The sequence below is a fragment of the Hemitrygon akajei genome, chromosome 11 (genome assembly GCF_048418815.1).
Source record: "Hemitrygon akajei chromosome 11, sHemAka1.3, whole genome shotgun sequence".
Lineage (NCBI taxonomy): Eukaryota > Metazoa > Chordata > Chondrichthyes > Myliobatiformes > Dasyatidae > Hemitrygon > Hemitrygon akajei.
In genome coordinates this window covers 10,242,453-10,265,004 of record NC_133134.1, presented here as the reverse complement: position 1 = coordinate 10,265,004, position 22,552 = coordinate 10,242,453, and the positions used below count along the sequence as shown (strand labels likewise).

At 40.0% G+C, this 22,552-nt stretch overlaps 1 protein-coding gene across 4 annotated transcripts in view; it reads right to left on the bottom strand.

Moving 5' to 3' along the window:
• The window catches only part of sun1b (Sad1 and UNC84 domain containing 1b), a 99,584-nt gene that overhangs the window by 44,730 nt on the left and 32,302 nt on the right, over positions 1 to 22,552 (bottom strand). For all 4 annotated transcript variants that reach the window (XM_073060194.1, XM_073060191.1, XM_073060192.1 and 1 more), the window contains 2 exons: positions 9,372 to 9,572; positions 8,033 to 8,232 (listed from right to left, as the gene is read on the bottom strand). In XM_073060194.1, coding sequence (XP_072916295.1) covers positions 8,033 to 8,232; positions 9,372 to 9,499 — 328 coding nt within the window. In that variant the 5' untranslated portion in view covers positions 9,500 to 9,572. The remainder of the gene's footprint in view (positions 1 to 8,032; positions 8,233 to 9,371; positions 9,573 to 22,552) is intronic.

Genomic DNA, 22,552 nt, shown 5'->3' with positions numbered 1-22,552 from the left:
CCACATCACAAAATTATGAACAAACCACAGAATAATTGCTCCCATCAACTAATGTGTGAAAAATTGTACTTGGGATATTAATGTATATAGTGTGCTGCAGAAATTTCTACCATTTCCGAGTCGATGTTAAATACTGTAGATTCCGGACTACAGAGCGCACCTGATTAAAAGCCGCTGGCTCTAATTTTAGAAAGAAAATCAATTTTTTACTTGTACAGGCCACACCGGATTTTAGGCCGCACCGGATTTTCGGCCGCACCGGATTTTTGGCCGCAGGTGTCCCACGTTGTAATATGAGATATTTACACAGAAAGATATTACACGTGAGGATTTTTTAACTTTTAATTAAATCCATATGGTAACATAAACAAATACATATTGCAAATGCTTTTTTTCGAACCGTGCCTGTAATGCGGCTACTTTTAAATATACGTTGCGTATACTTTTTTACTGAACAACATTCCAATATCTCCCAACGACTGGTAAAAAATATATATACTGCAGCCTACCAGGAAAAGTTATTGATCGCCTTTAACTTAAAAGCAGCGTTCGCTCAGATCCAATGCCGCTCGCGTAATGCCGCTCCCCCCCTCCTTCCCGTTTATCGCAAACTGGCATTTTCCCACAAGACGCGGCGAAACCGGGTGTGACGTCATAGCATCCCGCGATGTAGTACAGAAAACAAATATAGTTAAAACACTTCTAACTTTAACTAGAAAATGAATTACTAAGTGAAAATATTATAAACTAAATAACTGCCATAAAGGCAGCACAATGCTTTTCTTCGAGTGTTTTCCATGTTGATGAGGGTGAGTACAAATGACTGATTTACAATAATTTAATTGTGAAAGTGCGCTTGATTTATCGTACAATTTCATTGGACCTCTGTGAACTACTCATCAATTTTATTGGTCTACTGTTACGAGGCAAAATGTTTTTGGCGGCATGAAAAAAATCATGTATTAGCTGCTCCGTATTAAAGGCCGCAGTGTTCAAAGCTGTTCAAAATGTGGGAAAAAAGTAGCGGCTTATAATCCGACATCTACGGTACTATCTTACATGACTATCAACCATCTATTCAGCACAAGGTATCACAACTAAGTCCCAACCCATTCTCTCATACAAAAACCTTGGAGAAGTCAATAGCTATCAGCAGCATCACAACTAAGTAATCAAACCAAACCACAATATATTGAAAACTGTCTCAATGCCACAGCTCACTCATTGGCGAGGTAAAGATCCAGTAGTTTGTACAACCCAGTTTAGCACTGAATGTTGAATTGACCTATTTAATTACAAACTCCATTTCCAGAAAAGTTGGGATATTTTCCAAAATGCAATAAAAACAAAAATCTGTGATATGTTAGTTCATGTGAACCTTTATTTAACTGACAAAAGTACAAAGAAAAGATTTTCAATAGTTTTACTGACCAACTTAATTGTCTTTTGTAAATATACACAAATTTAGAATTTGATGGCTGCAACACACTCAAAAGTTGGGACAGAGGCATGTTTACCATTGTGTTACATCACCTTTCCTTTTAATAACACTTTTTAATCATTTTGGAACTGAGGATACTAATTGTAGTAGATTTGCAATTGGAAATTTTGTCCATTCTTGCTTGATATAAGACTTCAGCTGCTCAACAGTCCGTGGTCTCCGTTGTCTGATTCTCCTCTTCATGATGTGCCATACATTTTCAATAGGAGATAGATCTGGACTGGCAGCAGGCCAATCAAGCACACGCACTCTGTTGTAGCCCGTGCAGAATGTGGTCTGGCATTGTCCTGCTGAAATAAGCATGGACGTCCCGGGAAGAGACGTCACCTTGATGGCAACATATGTCTCTCTAAATTCCTAATATATGCCTCAGAGTCAATGGTACCTTCACATACATACAACTCACCAATTTCGTGGGCACTGATGCACCCCCATACCACCACAGATGCTGGCTTTTGCACCTTTCGCTGATAACAATCAGGATAGTCGTTTTCATCTTTGGCACAGAGAACTTGACACCTGTTTTTTCCGAAAACTAGCTGAAATGTGGACTCATCTGACCACAGCACACGGTTCCACAGTCTTTCGGTCCATCTGAGATTAGCTCGGGCCCAGAGAACTCGCTGGCGTTTCTGCATAGAGTTCAGGTATTGTTACGAACCCCGTAACTGGGTATCTTACCAGCAAAGATAGGAGTATCCGTTGAAGTCTGATGATACTATTTTTAACAGTATTTATTAGTAAAAATACACAAAAATAATATCAATGCAAATACACAGAAAATATACATCATCAATACTAAACCTAAAAGTGCGGGTATAATAATCATCAATAAGAAACAAGCTCTATCGTTGTCTAGGGGATAATGAATTGTCCAATGGAAATATAAAGTTCAGTTCAGTTCATGCAGGCTGCGGTAGTTGTTGATCACCGCGTTGCAATTGTTAGAGACACAGGGGGGGGAGGGGGGGAGAGAGACAGAGAGAGAGAGCAGTAACAGCTATTAACTTGCAGACTTTCCTTTTACGATCTTGATCCTTCGATGCGTTACTGTTGTGGCCATTTACGTATGACCCCTCCGTCCTTGAGCTAGACCGTTCTGTGGAGGACTCGTCACCCAGGCAAGGGTGGACACACACACAAGCCCCCACCGGTCTCGTAGCATCTCCACTGGTGCGTCTGAGGGGTGTTCCCCAGACCCTACTTTTATCCCCACTCACAGGGTCTCAGATGTCAATCAGGTTGGGATGATGCAATCCCTCAACCAGACCACTCTGGTTGCCCCGAGGGGTTTCAATGAATAGAACAGTACTCAATACACGATTCCTTCTGCAAGAGACAATAGCAGTAATCTCTCTCTTTGTCAATAGGAGACATTCCAACCTGTGCTGTGCCCCTCTCTCATAAATTTGTATGAGCTGTTTATCTCTCTCATTTCCTTTGATAACAGAATTGGAATAGTAGCGATTTGCGATTCTCAAAAAAAAGGGGGGGGGCATTGGCGATTCTGTACCCTTCTGCCCATCAGAGTTGCTTCTCATTCGTAACAGTGTACAGTTTCTCCTTGCGTAATACAGTTTCAAGTTGCATTTCTGGATGCAGCGACGGACTGTGTTAAGTGACAATGGTTTTCTGAAGTACTCCCGAGCCCAGGTGGCTATAATTGTCACAGCAGCATGACGGTTTCTTAGGCAGTACCGCTTGAGGGCTCAAAGATCACGCGCATTCAATAGTGGTTTCCGACCTTGCCCTTTACGCACTGAGATGTCGCTGAATTCTCTGAATCTTTTCACAATATTATAGATTATAGTACTGTAGATGTTGAAAAACTTAAATTCTCTGCAATCTTGTGTTGGGAAATGTTCCTTCTGAACTGACTAACAATTCTCTCACGAATTTTGGCACAAAGGGGTGAGCCACGACCCATCCTTGCTTGCAAAGACTAAGCCTTTGATGGACGCTACTTTTATACCCAGTCATGATACCTCACCTGCCACCAATTAGCCTGCTTAATGTGGAGCCTTCCAAACCGGTGTTACTTGAATATTCTGTGCGCTTTTCAATCTTATTTTAACTCTGTCCCAACTTTTGTTGAGTGTGTTGCAGCCATCAAATTCTAAATTTGTGTATATTTACAAAATACAATTAAGTTGGTCAGTAAAACTATTGAAAATCTTTTCTTTGTACTTTTGTCAGTTAAATAAAGGTTCATGTGAATTAACATATCACAGATTTTTGTTTTTATTGCATATTAGAAAATATCCCAACTTTTCTGGAAATGGGGTTTGTATTAAGAAGACTGATTACAGTTCAGTTTTTAAATTAAATATTAGTTATTCATTTCATATTCAGGTTTCTGATGGCATTCATAAAGATTGAAAGGAAGGAAGCAGACTGCACTGATTAAGTGCACTCTGATAAAGTGTGAGACGTTGCATGCATGTGAATAAAATATTAGTTGAACAGCATCCAGAGCAGGGGTTCCTAACCTGGGGTCCACAGACCCCCTCAGTTAATGGTAAGGCTCACTAGCATAAAAAAAAATTGGGAAGTGCTGAATTCTAGAGGATAGTGTACAATTCTGGTCATCGTATACAGGAAGGATGAGATATCAATTGAAAGAGGCAGAAGAGATTCACCAGGATGTTCTCTGAATGGTGGGATGTAGTTATAAAGCTCATGTTATTCTGAGTGGAATTTAGGCTGAGGATTGAGCTCAAGGATGCACAGAATTGCATTAACTTTATTATTTACATCCTTCATATACATGAGTAAGAATCTTTACATTACGTCTCCATCTAAATGTGCAGTGTGCAATTTACAGTAATTTATAATAAATAGTATGTACAACAATATAACAGAAATACAGTTGCGTCTGCATGAATTAATCAGTCTGATTGCCTGATGGAAGAAGCTATCGTGGAGCCTATTCTTCCCAGCTTTTATGCTGCGGTACGATTTTCCAAATGGTAGGTGCCGGAATAGTTTGTGGTTGGGTTGACTCGGGTCCCCCATTATCCTTCAGGCCATTCTTACACATCTGCCTTTGTAAACATCCTGAATAATGGGAACTTCACATCTACAAATGCGCTGGGCTGTCTGTACCACTCTTTGGTCAATCCCCTCTTAATTGTTCTTGAATATCGTCCACCAAAAATAAAAATTTTATTACTCAATTTTCGGACTTCCTCTCAAACACTATGCCCAACTTTGATCGAGTTCTGATTCTTGATGATTTTAATATTCATGTTTGCTGTCCCATTAAGCCTCTCATAAGTGATATTATGCAACTGGCTGAGTCTTTTAATCTTGCTCTGCATATCACTGGACCCACTCATAAGCTGCACCATACACTCAACCTGGTCTTATCATCTGGTTTTCCTATCTGCAATGCGATAATAATTAATGCTCGTCTGTTGGATCATAGCGCCGTTATGTTCAATGTATCTCTGCCTTTTTCCTTTATTAAATCTCATCTTCCTGTACGTTATTCTCGCTGTATTAACTCTTCCACTGCCAATAAATTCTCTGAAGCTCTCATAGCTGCTCCCAACACTTGCACTATTGAGGCTTCTCCTCCCCATCTCAGCACTGACGAACTTTCTTCCTTATTTAATACCACCTGTTCTTCTATTCTGAATACTGTTGCTCCCCTTAAATTGAAAATGCCTAAGCCTAAAGGTTTGCTGTGGCTTAATGGCACTACCTGAGCCCTGAGTAGGGGGTGCAGAATATCCGAACGAAAGTGGAAGTGTGATGAGCTTCAAATTTCTTTTGAAATTCTGAGAAACAATCTTAATAAATAATCAGGAAGTAGCTAAAGCTGCGAGAGCAAAATACTTTTCTGACCTAATTTCTAACAACTCTTATTATCCCAAGGTCTTATTCAGTACCATAACTTCTGTTATTTACCCTGCCCCTAGTATCAGCTTAGATGTGCCCCCTGCTAAGTGCAAAGAATTTTTTAAATACTTCATTAGCAAAGTTGAGGACATTAGAATGAACATTCCCCCCACCCACCCGTGACCTAGCTGTCTCTTTGGTTTGTTCATCTAAACTGGATTGTTTCCAACCCATCACACTTCCCTTCCTTACAAAGATTGTGTCCACCATGAAACCTGCAACCTGCCCCCTTGACATTGTTCCCACTGACCTCTTGAAGGATGGTCTTTGACACAGCCGGTCCCAACATCCTCTCTATTATTAACAGCTCCCTGGCCACTGGTACCGTTCCAACCTGCTTCAAGCACGTCGTGGTCCAGCCCCTCCTGAAAAAAAACAACTTAGACCCTACCTTACCTAGTAACTACAGACCTATTTCTAAACTTCCATTCCTGTCAAAGGATCTCAAAAAGGTTATTCTCAGTCCATTGGTGCCCTACTTACGCCAAAACAACATCTTGAAACGATTTCAGTCAGGTTTTAAGGCTTATCATAGCATAGAGTCTGCCCTGCTGAAAGTGTACAATGACCTCTCCCCTCTCTATCAACTCAGGTGACTCTGCCATTCTAATGAGCAAGACAGTATTAAGAGCATAAAAAGATAGAGTCAGTATCTTTTTTCTCAGGGCAGTGGAGTCTAAATCAAGAGGGGACAGGTTTAAGGTGAAAGAAGCTTAAAGGAGATGTGAAGGTTAATGTTTTTTCCTCATACAAGGTGTGATGAATGCTTGGAACAAGCTCTCAGAAGAGATAGAGGCAGAAACGATTACAACATTTCAAAACATTACAACACTTTGAACAGGAAAATAGAGGAATACGGGCTTAATGTCAGCAAATGGGATTAGTGTAGATAGGCATCACAGCTGGCATGGGCACTTTTTTGTGAGGTTTCAGTAATTCACTGTTTCTTACATTTTAATATTTCTGGAAGTAGATACAGGAAGAGACTGCATTACTTTACTAACAATATCAAAAGATAACTTTTATTCCAAGAAAAAAAAATCACAAAGAACCAACTCTTTAGATTCAAATTGTATTCTAGAATGGAGTGTTAACTAGAGTGGACAGACCTAATCGCAAGCCTTGATGTAAAATTGAATATCGGAGTACCAGGACTGCTGAAATATTTGAAAGTCAATATGATTTGTTTGAAGAACTGGCTAAGTGTTAATCAGCAACACTAAATAGGTTTTTGCTTGCTTCTCTTAATGCGGTTCAAGTGGTTTCCTTTTAAAAAGCCGTATTGGTGGTTTTAAGATTACATCTTAAAATACCACACGTTTCACTTTCTATTAATGTGAAACTTCTAGATGAGGGGTAAAAAAAAACTTCAGAAAAGCATTTTTGGGTTTTTTTTTTGGTATCTTTCGATGAGGATTTTTTTTTTTGACTTTACTACTTAACTGAGTCCTGAAGAAGGGACTGGCCCAAAATGGCGATGGATGCTGGCAGACCTGCTGAGTTCCTCCAGCATTTTGTTCGCGTTCTTTGGATTTCCAGAATTTCTTGCAACTACAAGAATGTGCCTTTTTATAGTGAAAATTCAGTAATTTTACACAAAGGAAATGACCAAAACTAGACCGATCCTTCAATTAATCTGACAAATTCCATATTCAAAAACTAAATAAAACCTAATTGAGAACTTTCCTCAGAATGCTCATCAAGAATCTCAAAATGGATAAATACATTTGCAGAAAGAATTTTTTAAAATTTCATGCTTGTGTATGTATCAACTTCCTGTTCAAAGAATTTTAAAGTCTTTCCAGCTACTCAAAGAAATCTATTTGAGAACAGCCTCATGTATGCTCAAAATACAACCGTGAGATAACTCCCACGCTCAATAATCAGTCATTCTACACTTGAAGAGTTGCAGGAATACTAATAAAATTTTACAAATCCTTCTCTCAGGGACTTCAGGGAAACTTTTACATCAACATTGAAGCTCTTTTTCAAACTGGCAACAAAGTTGTGAATTACTAGATTTAACTCCAAACACAATATCTTCTGAGAGCTTGGCAAAAAGTCACATGCAGAAGGCCAACAAGGATGCAATTATGGTTTAGAGGGATTACCCAATAAATGACTGGCTAGCAAAGGCAATAGTGATGTCATATCAAAGCTAAAGATGTTTCAGGAGTTATTTAACTAGTCCTTTAAATAAGGGATTTCCAAATATGACAATATGTCATATATTTATACATCATGATACTGTGACAAAATTATTTGAGCAAACTTGAACCTAAAAGTGTTATCTAGCAGCACAATGGATCAGATTGCTTTGCAAATGTTGTTTTCTTTTGCTGATCATCCCCTGCAAATCCCTAGGGAAAAAAAAGCTGTCATACTAAACTGAGTTTATTCAGAATTTCAACATTTTAGTTTTTAAAACTTAATAACAATAAACGAGATTTAAAATTTGTGAAGGCAACACGAGGACCCCCCCCCCCCCCCTCGACCATCCCAAGTTACTTCACTCCTGATGAAGGGTTTCGGCCCAAAACGTCGTCACTACCTCCTCCCATAGATGCTGTCTGGCCTGCTGAGTTCTGCCAGCATTTTGTGTTTTTAAAATTTGTTAATCTTGCTTACCCCAGAAATGATCTAATTCTGTGTTTTCTCGTATTGAAGACTCATCCAACACTGTAGACATCATTGAGGCATCACTTGCATAGCTCAGGATGCTACTTTGACTGGAAACCGAGGAGTCTACCATGCTTTTCCTTGGAGTACGGGACACAGCTGTCATCTGCTTGGACAAGCTTCTGTGATTCTGCTGCTGTTTTGCACTTCTGGAAAAGAAAGCTATGGTTTTTAAAAAAAAAAAATCAACAAATGCAAATGTCTTCCATAACTGAATAAAGCATATTGCAACATATTCAAGATGTCGATGCCAATGCCGACATGAAACAAAGGACACCAGTCAACCCAGTTCTGCCATCACATATTTGGCAGCCAACAGAGGCTGAAGTAGATTTCCTGTTTATACATTTTTAAAAAAGTGAAAAATTAAAGCCAATAATAACCAAAAACATTTCTCACTGGAAAACACCCCAGTTAAAACAAACATCACCAAATAACCTTAATGTAGTTTTTTAGCATTTCAAGTTGCATAAATATATAGGTGTAATGCCTTTGAAAGGCTAAGGCCAATGTAAGGTCACAGGTAGAAATGACAAATGTTTCTCCACAGATCAGCATGACCTGCTGAGTAGCTCCAGTATTTCCTTGTTGTGATTTAATGATTTGACAGGATGCCAATGACACCAGACTACTGCATTTAATCTCAATTGATTATTGTGAACAAAAAAATATAGCAGCTATATTGCAGAATAAAGAACCATCCATACCTAAAATGTTGCCACTGTTACATCTTTTGATGTTGAAATCTATTCAATAATTTCCAATTTTTCTTTGCAAATCAAGAACTTTAAACTTTGTCAAGTAGTAGATGGCTGAATTGTTGCCATCAATGCTATAGTGATTTAATTTAGTTAGAAACTTGATTTTTATTTTATTGAGATTCACAACGGAGAATAGGTCCTTTCAGCCAAATGAGCTCTGCCATCCAGCAATCCACCCATTTAATCCTAGCCCAATCACAGGACAATTTACAGTGACTAACCTACTAACCAGTACATCTTTGGACTATGGAAGGAAACCCATACGGTCACAGAGAGAACATACAAACTCTTTACTGACAGCACTCGAATTGAACTCCGAACTCTGACACCCCTAGATGTAATAGCGTTGCACTACCACTAGGCTAATGTGGTGCTTATTCTGGATAGGACAGCAGGATCAAATACATCAAATTAATTGCCCTACAGCATTAAATACTAATACGTGATATCATTAAGAAATTTAATTCACAATCTTGAGAATATGCTACAATTCTAAACTCCTACTTCCAATCAATAAATAGACTTGCCTTATTGAAGCTTCTTTATAGGACAAGACACTCCCCGTAAAAGAGTGATTGCTGCCAATGCTCTCATTATGCATGCTTTCTGTAGAATAATATTCAGTAGTAATAGGTCGTAGTCTGCGTCGAGACATCCTTGGTGAATCATACACTGGATGCAACTGATGTGTGTTCTCAAAGTCCACTGCCTCTGTAGAATAGCTGGAACTGTAATAAAGCATGAAAATTTCAATCCAATATTTCTAACACCAAACTGAACAAATCATTAATTCAGAATGATCTGAACAGTGCCTTTAGGTTTCCATAAAACCTGCACTAACCAGCAAGCAGGTTGATGTGTAGTGGATATAGTGAAGTGCCGTTTCAGTCACAAATTCAATTAATGCAAGAGATCTCCAACACAACCTAGTGAGTACCGTTCTGTTTTTCAAAATCATTTATTGATGATCAAAGTTACTGACGTAAAAAATCCAAGAGCATACAAAATTTCAGAGCAATATTACTACCAACTTAATAGTTAAGAACATGGTTAGATTAGCAAAACCTATTAGACAAGAAAACACTAGCTTTCATTATGAGCATGTACTGAGGAATCATAAAATAAACTCCTTCATGTTATGTCCAGCCTTTGTTTCTTTAAAAATCCAAAGCAATAAACTTGCATGTTTATTTGTATTTTCAACAATGTGCGAGTTATTTTAAAAGATTTTAATCTCAATAAATGGAAATGAAAACAATGCTAGAAATCCGAAATAAAAACAGCATTTTCAGAGAAAATTCTCAGGTTGGTAACATTAAATGTTTTTCTTCCTGCAGATGTTGTCTGATGTGCTCTGTTCCAGCTTTATTTTTAAATTTGAATCACAAATTTGATTTACAACTTTTCTCCTGTTGCTGCTATTGCTACTGAATTGAGGCATTAGCAACCAGTCTATTCCTTGCTCAGTTCCAGCACGGCAACAGTCAACAACTCAGTACTCAACTATTTTTCTCTTTAAGTAGAAATAGTAAAAAATAAATACTATAAAGAGACAAAACATAGAACATTATTCTTCTGGACTTCGAATGGTTCTGCCATTTATTTTTATAAGTTACAGAAAAACAAAAGTATATTGTATGCTCCTTATCTACTACAAAGCAATGTCCATCATCTTCAACCACCAAACACATCTCTACATCCTCCCCCAACCCACTCTCTGCAGGGATCACTCTCTCAATGAATCCCCTGTCCATTCATCCCTCCCTACTAATCTCCCTCCTGGCATTTAGCACTGCAAGCAGAAGTGCTTAACCTGCCGATTTACCTCCTCCATGACTTCCATTCAGGGCACCAAACAGTCCTCCCAGATAGGCAACACTTCATCCACAAATCTGTTGGGGTCATCTACTGTACCCAGTGCACCCTCTACATGAGAGACATACTTTGGGGGAAATCACTTTGTTGAGCACATTCGTTTCATCTGCAACAAAGATTTCCCATTGGCCAACATCTTATTTCCTATCACCATTCCTGTTCTGACCTGCCAGTCCATGGCCTCCTCCACTGCAATGTTGTGGTCAACCCTAGGTTGGAGGAGTAACACCTTATATTCTCCCTAGGTAACCACCAACCTGATGGCACAAACATTGATTTCTCTTTCCAGTAATTTTCACCTCCCCCTTCCTTCTTCTATTGCTCACTCTGGTCTCTTACCTCTCCTCATCTGCCCATCACCTCCCCCTGGTGGCCCTCCTCCTTTCCTTACTCCCATGGTCCACCTCTCCTCTCCTATCAGATACCTTATTCTGCCCTTTCCCTCTTCCAACTATCACCTCTCAATTTTTCACTTTGTTACCCCCCCCCCCAGCTTCATCTATCACCCTATCACTTTCTAGTTGTACTTCTTCCCCTCCCTTCTCCACCACCACTCTGCCCCCAAGGCTTCTTGTTCTGGCTTCTTTCCCTTCCCCTCCAGTCCCAATGAGAACTCTCAGCCCAAAATGTCGACTGTTTATTAATTTCCATAGATGCTGCCTGACCTGCTGACTAACATTGTGTGCGTTGCTTTAGATTCCCAGCATCTGCAGAATCTTGGGTTTTAATTGGTAGTTTATGTAGAAACTAGTAAAAAAAACATAAAACCTCTTACAATGAAAAGGTTACTCTAAAAGCAATGTTTTTTTAAAAAATTCAGACAACTAATATACTCCTGATGAAGGGTTTCAGCCCGAAACGTCGTCACTACCTCCTCCCATAGATGCTGTCTGGCCTGCTGAGTTCTGCCAGCATTTTGTGTTTTTATTTATTTCCAGCATCTGCAGATTCACTCGTGTTGCCTTAATATTCCAAAGTTATCAGATCCTACTAGTTAAAAATGTACCTACTTAAGAGCTTTGGACACATAAATGTTGAAAGACACACAAGCAGCTAATAATACCCTCAAGTTCATAGAGGGGAAAATTCACAACATGGTTCCAAATTTATCCTGCAGTGAATCTTAACCATTAGTATCTTCCTGCTGGGAGATGACAGGAGTTGGTATTTATCTGTTTCATCAAAAATGTGAAGGACAGGGACAAATAGATTTATGTACATCCTAGAGAATGACAATATATTCAAAAAGCCATTAACTTAATTGTGCAGACAGCTTATGACAGTTGGGAATCTCAATGGATCAATTCCAAAAGAACCAAGTAAGTTTGGTGAAATGTTTTAAAATGCAACAGTATGTATCATTTGTAAAGCCAATTGGATATAGCAAAAATACAGATTGAGGAATTGGAAAATACTGAAATAACCTGTGAATGGAAATATGAGGCCACTTCAAATTGTGGCTAATATTTATCTTAATTCCCAAAATAAATGTAAACTTTGAAACACTGAATTTGCCTCCAACCTCTAAACCTATAGGAAATTCTATGCTTCACCAATTGTTGCAAGGTCCCCTGCCCTATCACTATGAAAAAACTTGATGCTAACCTAAAGATAAATGAACAGTATAATCCTGTCACATGGATTCTTTTGTAACCTGCAGCATCTCAAGAGAGATTAATGCTGCTATACTAAATACAATGAATGCAAATTTAAGTGAAAATCAGACTGCTTAAGGAATACGATTTGTAATTATCTAGATTTTTTTTTTAAAAATACCAGCTAAATGAAAAGATTACAATGAAATTACCCATATTTCAACAGGACTGTCTGTGAGACCACTTAGAAAACGTCTCAGACTAAAAGCTCAAAAATTCATAAACCATGCAACATTTACAAATTCCTGGAAAACATATTCAAATAGATACTTGTCCACCTTGTGCTGATTTTGCTGTGGATTTAAAGAGCTTCAATTCATTCAAATTGCTTTCAGCTTTGTTATGTCATTCAATTGTCAGTTATCAGTTCACAATCACCTAGAGATCTAGGGAGTATTGGATAATTTATTTGAAGCCCTTGGACCAAAATTTAATGAACAGAAATTAGGTTATACAAGTTGATTAAGCAAAGACACACAAAGTTGAAAGAACACACTATTTTCAGTTTTAAGTTTTATTCCTTTTTATAAGGCAGCTCTTTTGCACTGAAACTTCCGCTTCCTTTCCTACTTTCCCAAGTTCTGTATCAAAAGCTGCACTCTGCAATTTACTGAAGATATCTACCTGCACAGCTCACACATTAGTTCTGAAACTCAATCGTAATATTAACTGCTTGCCATCTGGGTCTGACAAAGCAAATCTACAGGTGGCAATGATTAGAGTTGAGAATTTGGAAGTTGTACCCAGAGTTTAAAATTGAAGAATTATTATATAGAGTCCTATCATATCAATATTTTTATCAGTAAAATTTTCATCGGATTTAAATTGAAAACAAAAATTGCCTGATACAAAACTCAAATCCTTCATGGACCCAATTCTGTAAATCTCAATTTCTCTCCAAATTTCTTTTACAGATATTCTTGAGTAAGAATTTGATATTATCCCATTGCTGTTAAAGACAATATTAAACATGAGATTTCAATCTTATTCCATTGTTTCTGTACCTTATGTTGTTGCCAAAGCAACAAACTTTAATTGCAATGAATATTAAGTGAGAATCACTTGTTTGCAATTACATATATTGTAACTGTTGTGACAGAGTAGCTCTCACTCTTTATATAAACTTAGATTGCCCATCATGGGTCTCCTTAAAGTTAATTCTGTAAAAAATTCCTCTATTGTCTCTCTTCTTGGATCATACTCTTCTTTTTCAGCAAATAAAATAACAGATAACATAATTGTTAAGCAAACTTTAAGGATTTGGTCTCAATTTAGGAAATTTTTTGGTTTAGTGAATTTTTCATTATCATCTCCTATTCTCCTTAATTTTTTTTTATCCCTTCCATGACTGACAAAGTCTTTTAAGGATTGGGATGAACTAGGTATTAAGTGTTTTTGGAACCTGTTTATCTCAGGATCTCTTGCTTCATTTGACCAATTGTCAACTAAATTTGCACTCCCAAAAACACATTTTTACAGATAACTTCAAATTAGAGATTTCTTACGTTTCCAATTAACTACTTTTCCTATAGGTCCTGATAAAAATTTACTGGACGATCTTTTAAATTTAAAACCTTTTGTTAATGGTTCTATTACTGGTATCTATAACTTGTTGATTGATTCTAGACAAGACTTTTTAGATAAAATAAAAAAAGTTTGGGAGGATGACCTAAATTGTCAGATTTCTGATGATAGATGGAATAAAATTCTTAAATGGGTTAATTAATCATCTTTCTGTGCTTATCATTCTCTTCTACAATTTAAAGTGGTTCATAGAGCTGTTTCTAACCATTAGTCTGGATTAATAATTTAGAAAGAAAAGTTTGTATTTATTTCCTTTAGGTGGCCCAATGGATTTCTGGGCCACTAAAAACTTAAATAATGTGATGTAACTAACTTATGCACAGCGAGAAGCTACTGACAGTGATAAGAGAAAAAAATTATTTCACTTTATCTAATTTGGGAATGTAGATTAATTATGTCATTGTTGAAGGAAGCCACAGATCACTTTAGTTTTACTGACATTTTTTATTTGAGAGGAACTTCAATCCTTAAAGAAATACCATGAGTCCTGAAGGGTCTCAGCCCAAAATGTTGACTGTTTGTTCATTTCCATAGATGCTGCCTGACCTGTGAGTTCCTCCAGCTTTAGATTTCCAGCATCTGCAGATTTTCCTGTGTTTTTTTAAATGCTGTTGGTTGAGAGTTAACAATTGCCCAGATGATTGGAAGAAGTACTAGAAGATGGTTTTAAGGAGATTCTTAAGTTTTAGAAGGTTGAAAGTATCAGATGTAGACAGAACCAGTGAATAAGGGGATCTTGAGGTATGCAAGACATCATAACAAGAACTTTGCTTGTGTTTTGAGTAGTGGGGGGGGGGGGAAGATGACAAATGAAAGATAACATGCTAGTAAAATAGGGCATTTTAAAAATCGAGCTGAAAATTAAGCACGAGTCTAAGAATGGACTTAAACATCAGGAAGATAATTTCTGAAGTTAAAGGACCAGGGATCTATCATGTACCAAATGGTCCTCATGTCAGACTTCAGTTAACCTGGTGGGCAGCAGACAAAAAAAAATTCCTATGATCAGATACATCCAGTTAGTTGACTTTGCCCACCTTATGTGCAATGAATCAAAGAACAAGTTTCCAGAAGTTTCAAAGCTTCAATATGGAATATCCAAATCAAAAATATTCCTTTTTCACTTTCCATCACATTTAAAGTGAGAATTCAACTAGTACTAGCACCATACAGAATGGACCAGACAAATTCAAAATAACCAATTATATTTATTACAACTGTCAAGCAGAACAACCCTGCCATCAGCAAGCTGTTCATTATTCCTAAATGACAGTACCTGCAAATGGACTATCACTAAAAATTTTGGGAAAAATACATTACATTGGTTTTTCTACAGAGGGCTGTATTGGCTCTCTTTCTGTTTACCTGTACCCGAGACTTCAGATAGAAAACTAAGTTATGTCATCTGCAGAAATTCTTTGATGACTCAGCAACAGTTGAGTGTATAAGGGAGGACAGGGCCCTGGTGGAGGACTTTGTCAAATGGTGCAAGCTGGATCATCTGCAATTCAACACTAGTAAGACAAAGGAGATGGTGATGGACTTTAGGAAAATTAAGCCTGCACTGCTGTTACTATTGATGGGGAAGACAGTGAGGACCTACAAGTACCTAGGGGTGCACCCGGATGAGACTTGAGTGGAGCACCAACATCAAGACTGTACACAAGGGCCAAAGTCGCCTCTACTTCCTGAGGAGGCTGAGGTCCTTTGGAGTATACAGGCCTCTCCTTCACATGTTTTACCAGTCTGTTGTTGCCAGTACTGGCAATTTTCTATGCAGTGGTGTACTGGGGCAATGGCATCAACACAGATAATGCCAACCAGCTCAATAAACTGATCTGAAAGGATGGCTCCGTTATAGGACTCAAACTGGACACACTGGAGGCTGTGGTAGAGCAAAGGATCCTATGGAAAATCCTGGCAATTGTGGACGTTTCTCACCTTCTGCATGTTAACTTAGCTGAGAGAGGAGCACTTTTAGTAATAAGCTAAGACAATGGCACTGCTCCAAAGAGTGCTATACGAGGTCATTCTTATCCTCAGCCATTATGCTCTTATAATGAGTCAACCTATAGCTGGGGAAGTGATGACCCCTCCTGTTAAAGACTGTTTGAAGTAACTTTTTATTCTAAGCAACACGTACAACATGCTGGAGGAACTCAGTAGGTCGGGCAGCATCTGGGGAAACGAGTAGTCAATGTTTTGGGCCGAGACCCTTCATCAGGACTGAAGAGGGAGGGGACAGGGGCCCTATAAAGAGGGTGGGAAGGAGAAGGCTGGTAGATGCCAGGTGAAAAACCAATAAGAGGAAAGATCAAGGGGGTGGGGAAGGGGAAACGGAGGGGATAGGCAGGAAAGGTGAAGAAGGAATCTAAGGGGAAAGCACTATGTGTAGTAGAAGAAGGCAGAATCATGAGAGAGGTGATAGGCAGCTGGAGGAGGAGGCAGAGTGAAACTGGGTTGGGGGAAGGGAGAGGGGGGGAATTACCAGAAGTTGGAGAATTCAATGTTCATGCCAAGGAGCTGGAGACTACCCAGAGGGTATATGAGGTGTTGCTCCTCCAACCTGAGTTTGGCCTCATCATGGCAGTACAGGAGGCCAGGTATGGACGTATCCAAATGGGAATGTGAAGCAGAGTTGAGGTGGGTGGCAAATGGGAGATCTTACTTACCCCTGGAACAGGACCCCACCAAAAAACATCAAACCATTGTCCTTATCACTGCCCTTATCAACTCCGGAGACCTTCCATCCTCAGCCAAAAAACTCATAATTCCCACACCCCACACTGCTCAGTTTTACCTCCTCCCCAAGATTCACAAGCCTGACTGTCCCGGTAGACCCATAGTTTCAGCGTGCTCCTGCCCCACCGAACTTTTATCTGCCTACCTGGATTCCATTTTGTCACCCATAGTTCAGTCCCTCCACAACTACATCCGGGATACATCCCATGCCCTCCACCTCCAATAACTTCCAGTTCCCCAGTACCGACTGTTTCATTTTCACTATGGATGTCCAATCTTTATACACTTCCATTCCCTATCAAGAAGGCCTCAAAGCACTCCACTACTTTCTTGACAATAGACATCACTAGTTCCCCAACACCAACACACTCCTCCGGTTGGCGGACTGGTACTCACACTTAACTTCTCTTTTGGCTCTTCCCACTTTCTTCAGACCAAGGGTGTAGCTATGGGCACTCGCATGGGCCCCAGCTATGCCTGCCTCTTCGTTGGTTATGTGGAATAGTTTATGTTCCAAATCTATACTGGTACTACTCCAACTTTTCCTTCGCTACATCGACGACTACATTGGTGCTGCTTCCTGCACCCATGCTGAGCTCATCAATTTCATCGACTTTGCCTCTAACTTCCACTCAGCCCTCAAATTCATTTGATCCATCTCGGACACTTCTCTCCCCTTTCTCGATCTCTCAGTCTCCATCTCTGGAGACAGACTGTCCACTGATGTCTTCTATAAACCCACTGACTCTCGTAAGTACCTCGACTATACCTCTTCCCACCCTGCCAAGTGCAAAAATGCTATTCCCAGTTCCTCCGTCTCCTCTGCATCTGCTCTCAGGACGAGGCTTTCCATTCCAGGACATCTCAAATGTCCTTTCTTTAAAGATTGTGGTTTCCCTTCTGCCGTCATCATTGATGCCTTCACCCGCATCTCCTCCATTTCCCGCACTTTGGCCCTCACCCCATCCTCCTGTCACCACAACAGGGACCGAATTCCCCTTGTCCTCACCTACCACCCCACCAGCCTCCGGATTCAGCATATTATCCTCCGCACAGAGGTTAGAGAGACTGGGCTTGTACACGCTGGAATTAAGGAGATTGAGGGGGGATCTGATTGAAACATATAAGATTATTAAGGGATTGGACAAGATAAAGGCAGGAAATATGTTCCAGATGCTGGGAGAGTCCAGTACCAGAGGGCATGGTTTGAGAATAAGGGGTAGGTCATTTAGGACAGAGTTAAGGAAAAACTTCTTCTCCCAGAGAGTTGTGGGGGTCTGGAATGCACTGCCTCGGAAGGTAGTGGAGGCCAATTCTCTGGATGCTTTCAAGAAGGAGCTAGATAGGTATCTTATGGATAGGGGAATCAAGGGATATGGGGACAAGGCAGGAACCAGGTATTGATAGTAGTTGATCAGCCATGATCTCAAAATGGCGGTGCAGGCTCGAAGGGCCGAATGGTCTACTTCTGCACCTATTGTCTATTGCAACTTCCGCCACCTTCAACAGGACCCCACCACTAAGCACATCTTTCTCTTTCTACCCCCTCTCTGCTTTCCGCAGGGTTCGTTCCCTCCGCGACTCCCTGGTCCACACGTCCCACCCCACGGATCACCCAGGTGGCACTTATCCCTGCAAGCATAAATGCTACACCTGTCCCTACACCTCCTCTCTTACCACCATTCAGGGCCCCAAACAGTCCTCCCAGGTGAGGCAACACTTCATTTGAGAGTCTGTTGGGGTCATCTATTGCATCCGGTGCGGCCTCCTCTACATTGGCGAGACCCGACGCAGATTGGGGGACCGCTTCGTCCAGCACCTCCGCTCCGTCCGCCACATCAGACAGGATCTCCCAGTTGCCACCCACTTCAACTCTGCTTCACATTCCCATTCGGATACGTCCATACATGGCCTCCTGTACTGCCATGATGCCAAACTCATGTTGGAGGAGCAACACCTCATATACCGTCTGGATAGTCTCCAGCCCCTTGGCATGAACATTGAATTCTCCAACTTCTGGTAATTACCCCCTCTCCCTGCCCACATCCCAGTTTCACTCTGCCTCCTCCTCCAGCTGCCTATCACCTCCCTGCTTCCCCTCCCCCACCCCCCGATCTTTCCTCTGATTGGTTTTTCACCTGGCACCTACCAGCCTTCTCCTTCCTACCCTCTTTATAGGGCCCCTGCTCCCTCCCTCTTCAGTCCTGACGAAGGGTCTTGGCCCAAAACATTGACTGCTCGTTTCCACGGATGCTGCCCAACCTGCTGAGTTGCTCCAGCGTGTTGCTTTGACCATAGCATCTGCAGTGTACTTTGTGTTTATTTTTTCTTTCTTACTTCTCTTTTAAGACTTGTATATTTGTATATCTGTGCACTTGTAATGCTACTGTGACATTAATTTCCTTTGGGATCAATAAAGTACCTATCTATAGGACTTTTCAGTTCTTTCAGGCACAGTCACTTGTGTAACATAGGAAATGTAGAAGCCAATTAGGGACAGGATCAAACTCCCACAAATAGCAATGTGTCTACAATGGTTTTTGTGACTTTAACATTCAATCTTGGCTCAGAGGCCAAGGATAACTCTCCCTTCTTCAATAAATGTGCCACAACATAACTTCTGTTCACTAAAGAAGGGGCATCGATTTAACATTTTGTGTAAAGGCTGACATCTCCAATAAATTGGCTCTTCTACAGGACCAACCTAAGGATTCCAATGCCAGTCCTCTTTCAGCATTTAAACAGGATCATTTCCTTTGCTGCTACCTAATCCACTCTTCCATCTCTCAGAGCTGCTATATAACCACAGAAAAGGTTGTTTTCAGAGAAAAGTGTCATTTTGCCTTTTCCCTTCTCAGAATGCAGGGCCCTAGGTGAAGCTTACACTTTGTCCACACTAGTGTTCGCACTGTGGCTTCCTCACCACTAAACAAATCAAACACAAGCAGGGTACCATTTGTGAAGCACCAACCCATTTTTAGCTTTGAGACAAACATCAGCTTTCTGCTGCTCCCATGCCACTCCCACTGTGACCTGCCTGTAACCTTCTGCATTATCACAATGAGGCCCAATACAACAAACTTGAGAAAGATAGATAGATAGATACTTTATTCATCCCCATGGGGAAATTCAGCCTCCTCTTCCATTTCTGTAAATTGTAGCTTTTGAATATTGAATTGTACAACCTCAATTTTAACTCTGATGATATCCGCTTAATGTCACCTGTCTGTGAAAGTTTACCCCTTCCCCATTAACAGAGTTGCATTTCCCATCACTCCATTAACAACGTGGTCTTATCCTATCCATCTATCCTTCCTCCAACCCGCTCTGCCATCTTAAAGCTGTTTTCTCTTACCCAATTCTGATGCAGGTCTTCACCTGAAACAAACTGTCTCGCTCCACAGCAGCTGACTCATGCTGGGCACTCACCATTTGTTTTTTTTTGTTAAGAGAGTTAAAAATGTTAACTTCGTACCTATTGCTATTAATCTCCCATCTCTTTGTGCATATCCTACATTACATCCTACAAACTCTCCATTATACTTTCAAATCGATACAGCTGACCAAATATAGTTCTTCGAGTATTCCACCGAATCCATTACTCCAGGTGGGCCTTCTCTACATTAGTGAGACCCAACATATTGGGGGAACTACTTTGTCGACCACCTTCACACTGTCTGCCACGAGGCAGGATTTCACAGAGCCACCCATTTCGAGTTCCCATTCCCGACATGTCTGTTCATGACCTCCTTCCTCAATGAGGTTGTTCAGTTGGACAAGCAATACCTCATATTCCACCTGAGTAGCTTCCAACCCGAAGGCATAAATATCAATTTTTCTAACTTCCAGTAATTTCTTCCCCCTCTTCTTTCCATTTACCATTTTGGTTCCCATCTTACCCCTTTCTCTTCTCCAGACATTTCTATCACCTCACTCTAGTGCCCCTCCTCCCTCCCTTTCGACAATGATCCACTGTCCTCTTGTATTATATTCATTCTTCAGCCACTTACCTTCTTCCACCTTACCCAACTTCACCCTTTCTCCTCCACCCACATTCCCTCTTCATCTGTTTTCACCTATCAGCTGCCTGCTTATACTCCCCTCTCTCCCTCTCTTCTTCAGCCCATCATACCTACTGGGTTATAGGCTACTGACAGCAGCTAGCAAGAGTCGTCTGTCCTGGGCTAATCTTTCAAGTTGTCCCAACTTTCATGCAGTCTTCGAAGTTTCTGCTGGTGTTTCTATAGCTCTGGGTTTTTACAGAATGGGGTTACTAGCCCCAAGCTAATTCCTCCTCCTTTTGCAGTCGAGATTGGGACAGTCCATAGAAAAGCCCCATCCACCTACCCGCCTTTTCATTCTGGCTTCCGTGCTCTGCCTTTCCAGCCCTCAAGGAGTCTCTCAGCGCAAAATAGTGTTTATTTGCTCCCTTCCATAGATGCTGCCTGATTTGCTAAGTTCCTCCAGCATTTTGTATGTGTTGCTCAAATAAAGTACTTCCTTTTCCTTTCAAACACATGATATAAAAAACATAAATGAAATATGATGTTTTAATCAATTCAAATACCATTTCAAACTTTTTGGACAAAGTAGGTGATCTCTTCCATATATATTAAAGAACTTGAAAATTTCATCTTGTTGACACAAGTAAATTTTGAATAAAGGACAGTGACCCTTGTATACATCTTTGACACACCATAAACCCTCAATTCACCCTGTAGGATTATGCTGGCTCAAAAGCCAATTATCAGCTCAGAATTTCTGAGCACATGACAGTCTGCTTTCTACGTTAACTATCCATAACACTTGTGAAGAGCCTGCACTTATCCCATACTAACAAGTATTGGTAGTGTTAGAAAGAACATCTGAAGTACAAATTCAAAGATGACAGCTGCAAATTTGCAGTAAACATGCATACTGCAACTGCTCACTAAACAACTGGGACATTTTCTAATAGGCCCCTTCATTCTTGAAGAAAAGCAAGAACTAGAAGGAAAGTAGTGTTTGTATTAACATGTTTCTGTGCCTGTTTGAATCTGCATGCCCATCCCAAATTCCACTTTGGCATTGTTCAAAGCAATACCCTCTTCTCATTGCTAGCATCAAGGAGGTAATACAGGAGCCTAAAGACATACACACATATTTTAAGAACAGATTCTTCCCTTCCATCATCAGATATCTGAATGGAAAATGAAGCCATGTACACTACCTGTTTTCTTTGCTCTTTTTGCACTTTTTTGAGTTATTCTATATACATGTATACATACATTTTTCACTTCAATTTATAGTTTTTTTATGTATTGCACTGTACTGCTGTTGGCAAGACAACAAATTTCATGACATATGCCACTGATATTAAATCATATTCTGAATGCAGTTTGGGGTGGTGGAACTAGCAAATGATGTTTACAATACTGCAATCAGGATATGGGATCTTTAGAGATCCATGCACTTAATTAGTTGAATTCTAGCTGAGCAAATTATTTTAGAAGAGTAAAGTAGATTATTTGATTTCAAAGGAAATGTATTAAAAGCTGAATCCCAGAAAGGCAGATAAAATTGCCTCCACTTTTTACAGATGTGCTCCAATGACATAGGCAAAGAAAAATTGGTCAAGCAATATGCTAATAGAATGCTAATCACAATATCAAAGAATGGTTATAGCTCAGCAGATAGAGTTCATGATGGCTTCTTACCAGTTCTACTTCTCAGTCCTTCTCCCACTATTCACTACACTGATCCGAGGAATACCTCCATTTTAAATCCCACATAAAGAAAGTAACCAGAACAGCATTTGTACACTTCAGAAATATTGTAAAGGTATGTCTGTTGCTGTCCTGTAATGTTGCTGA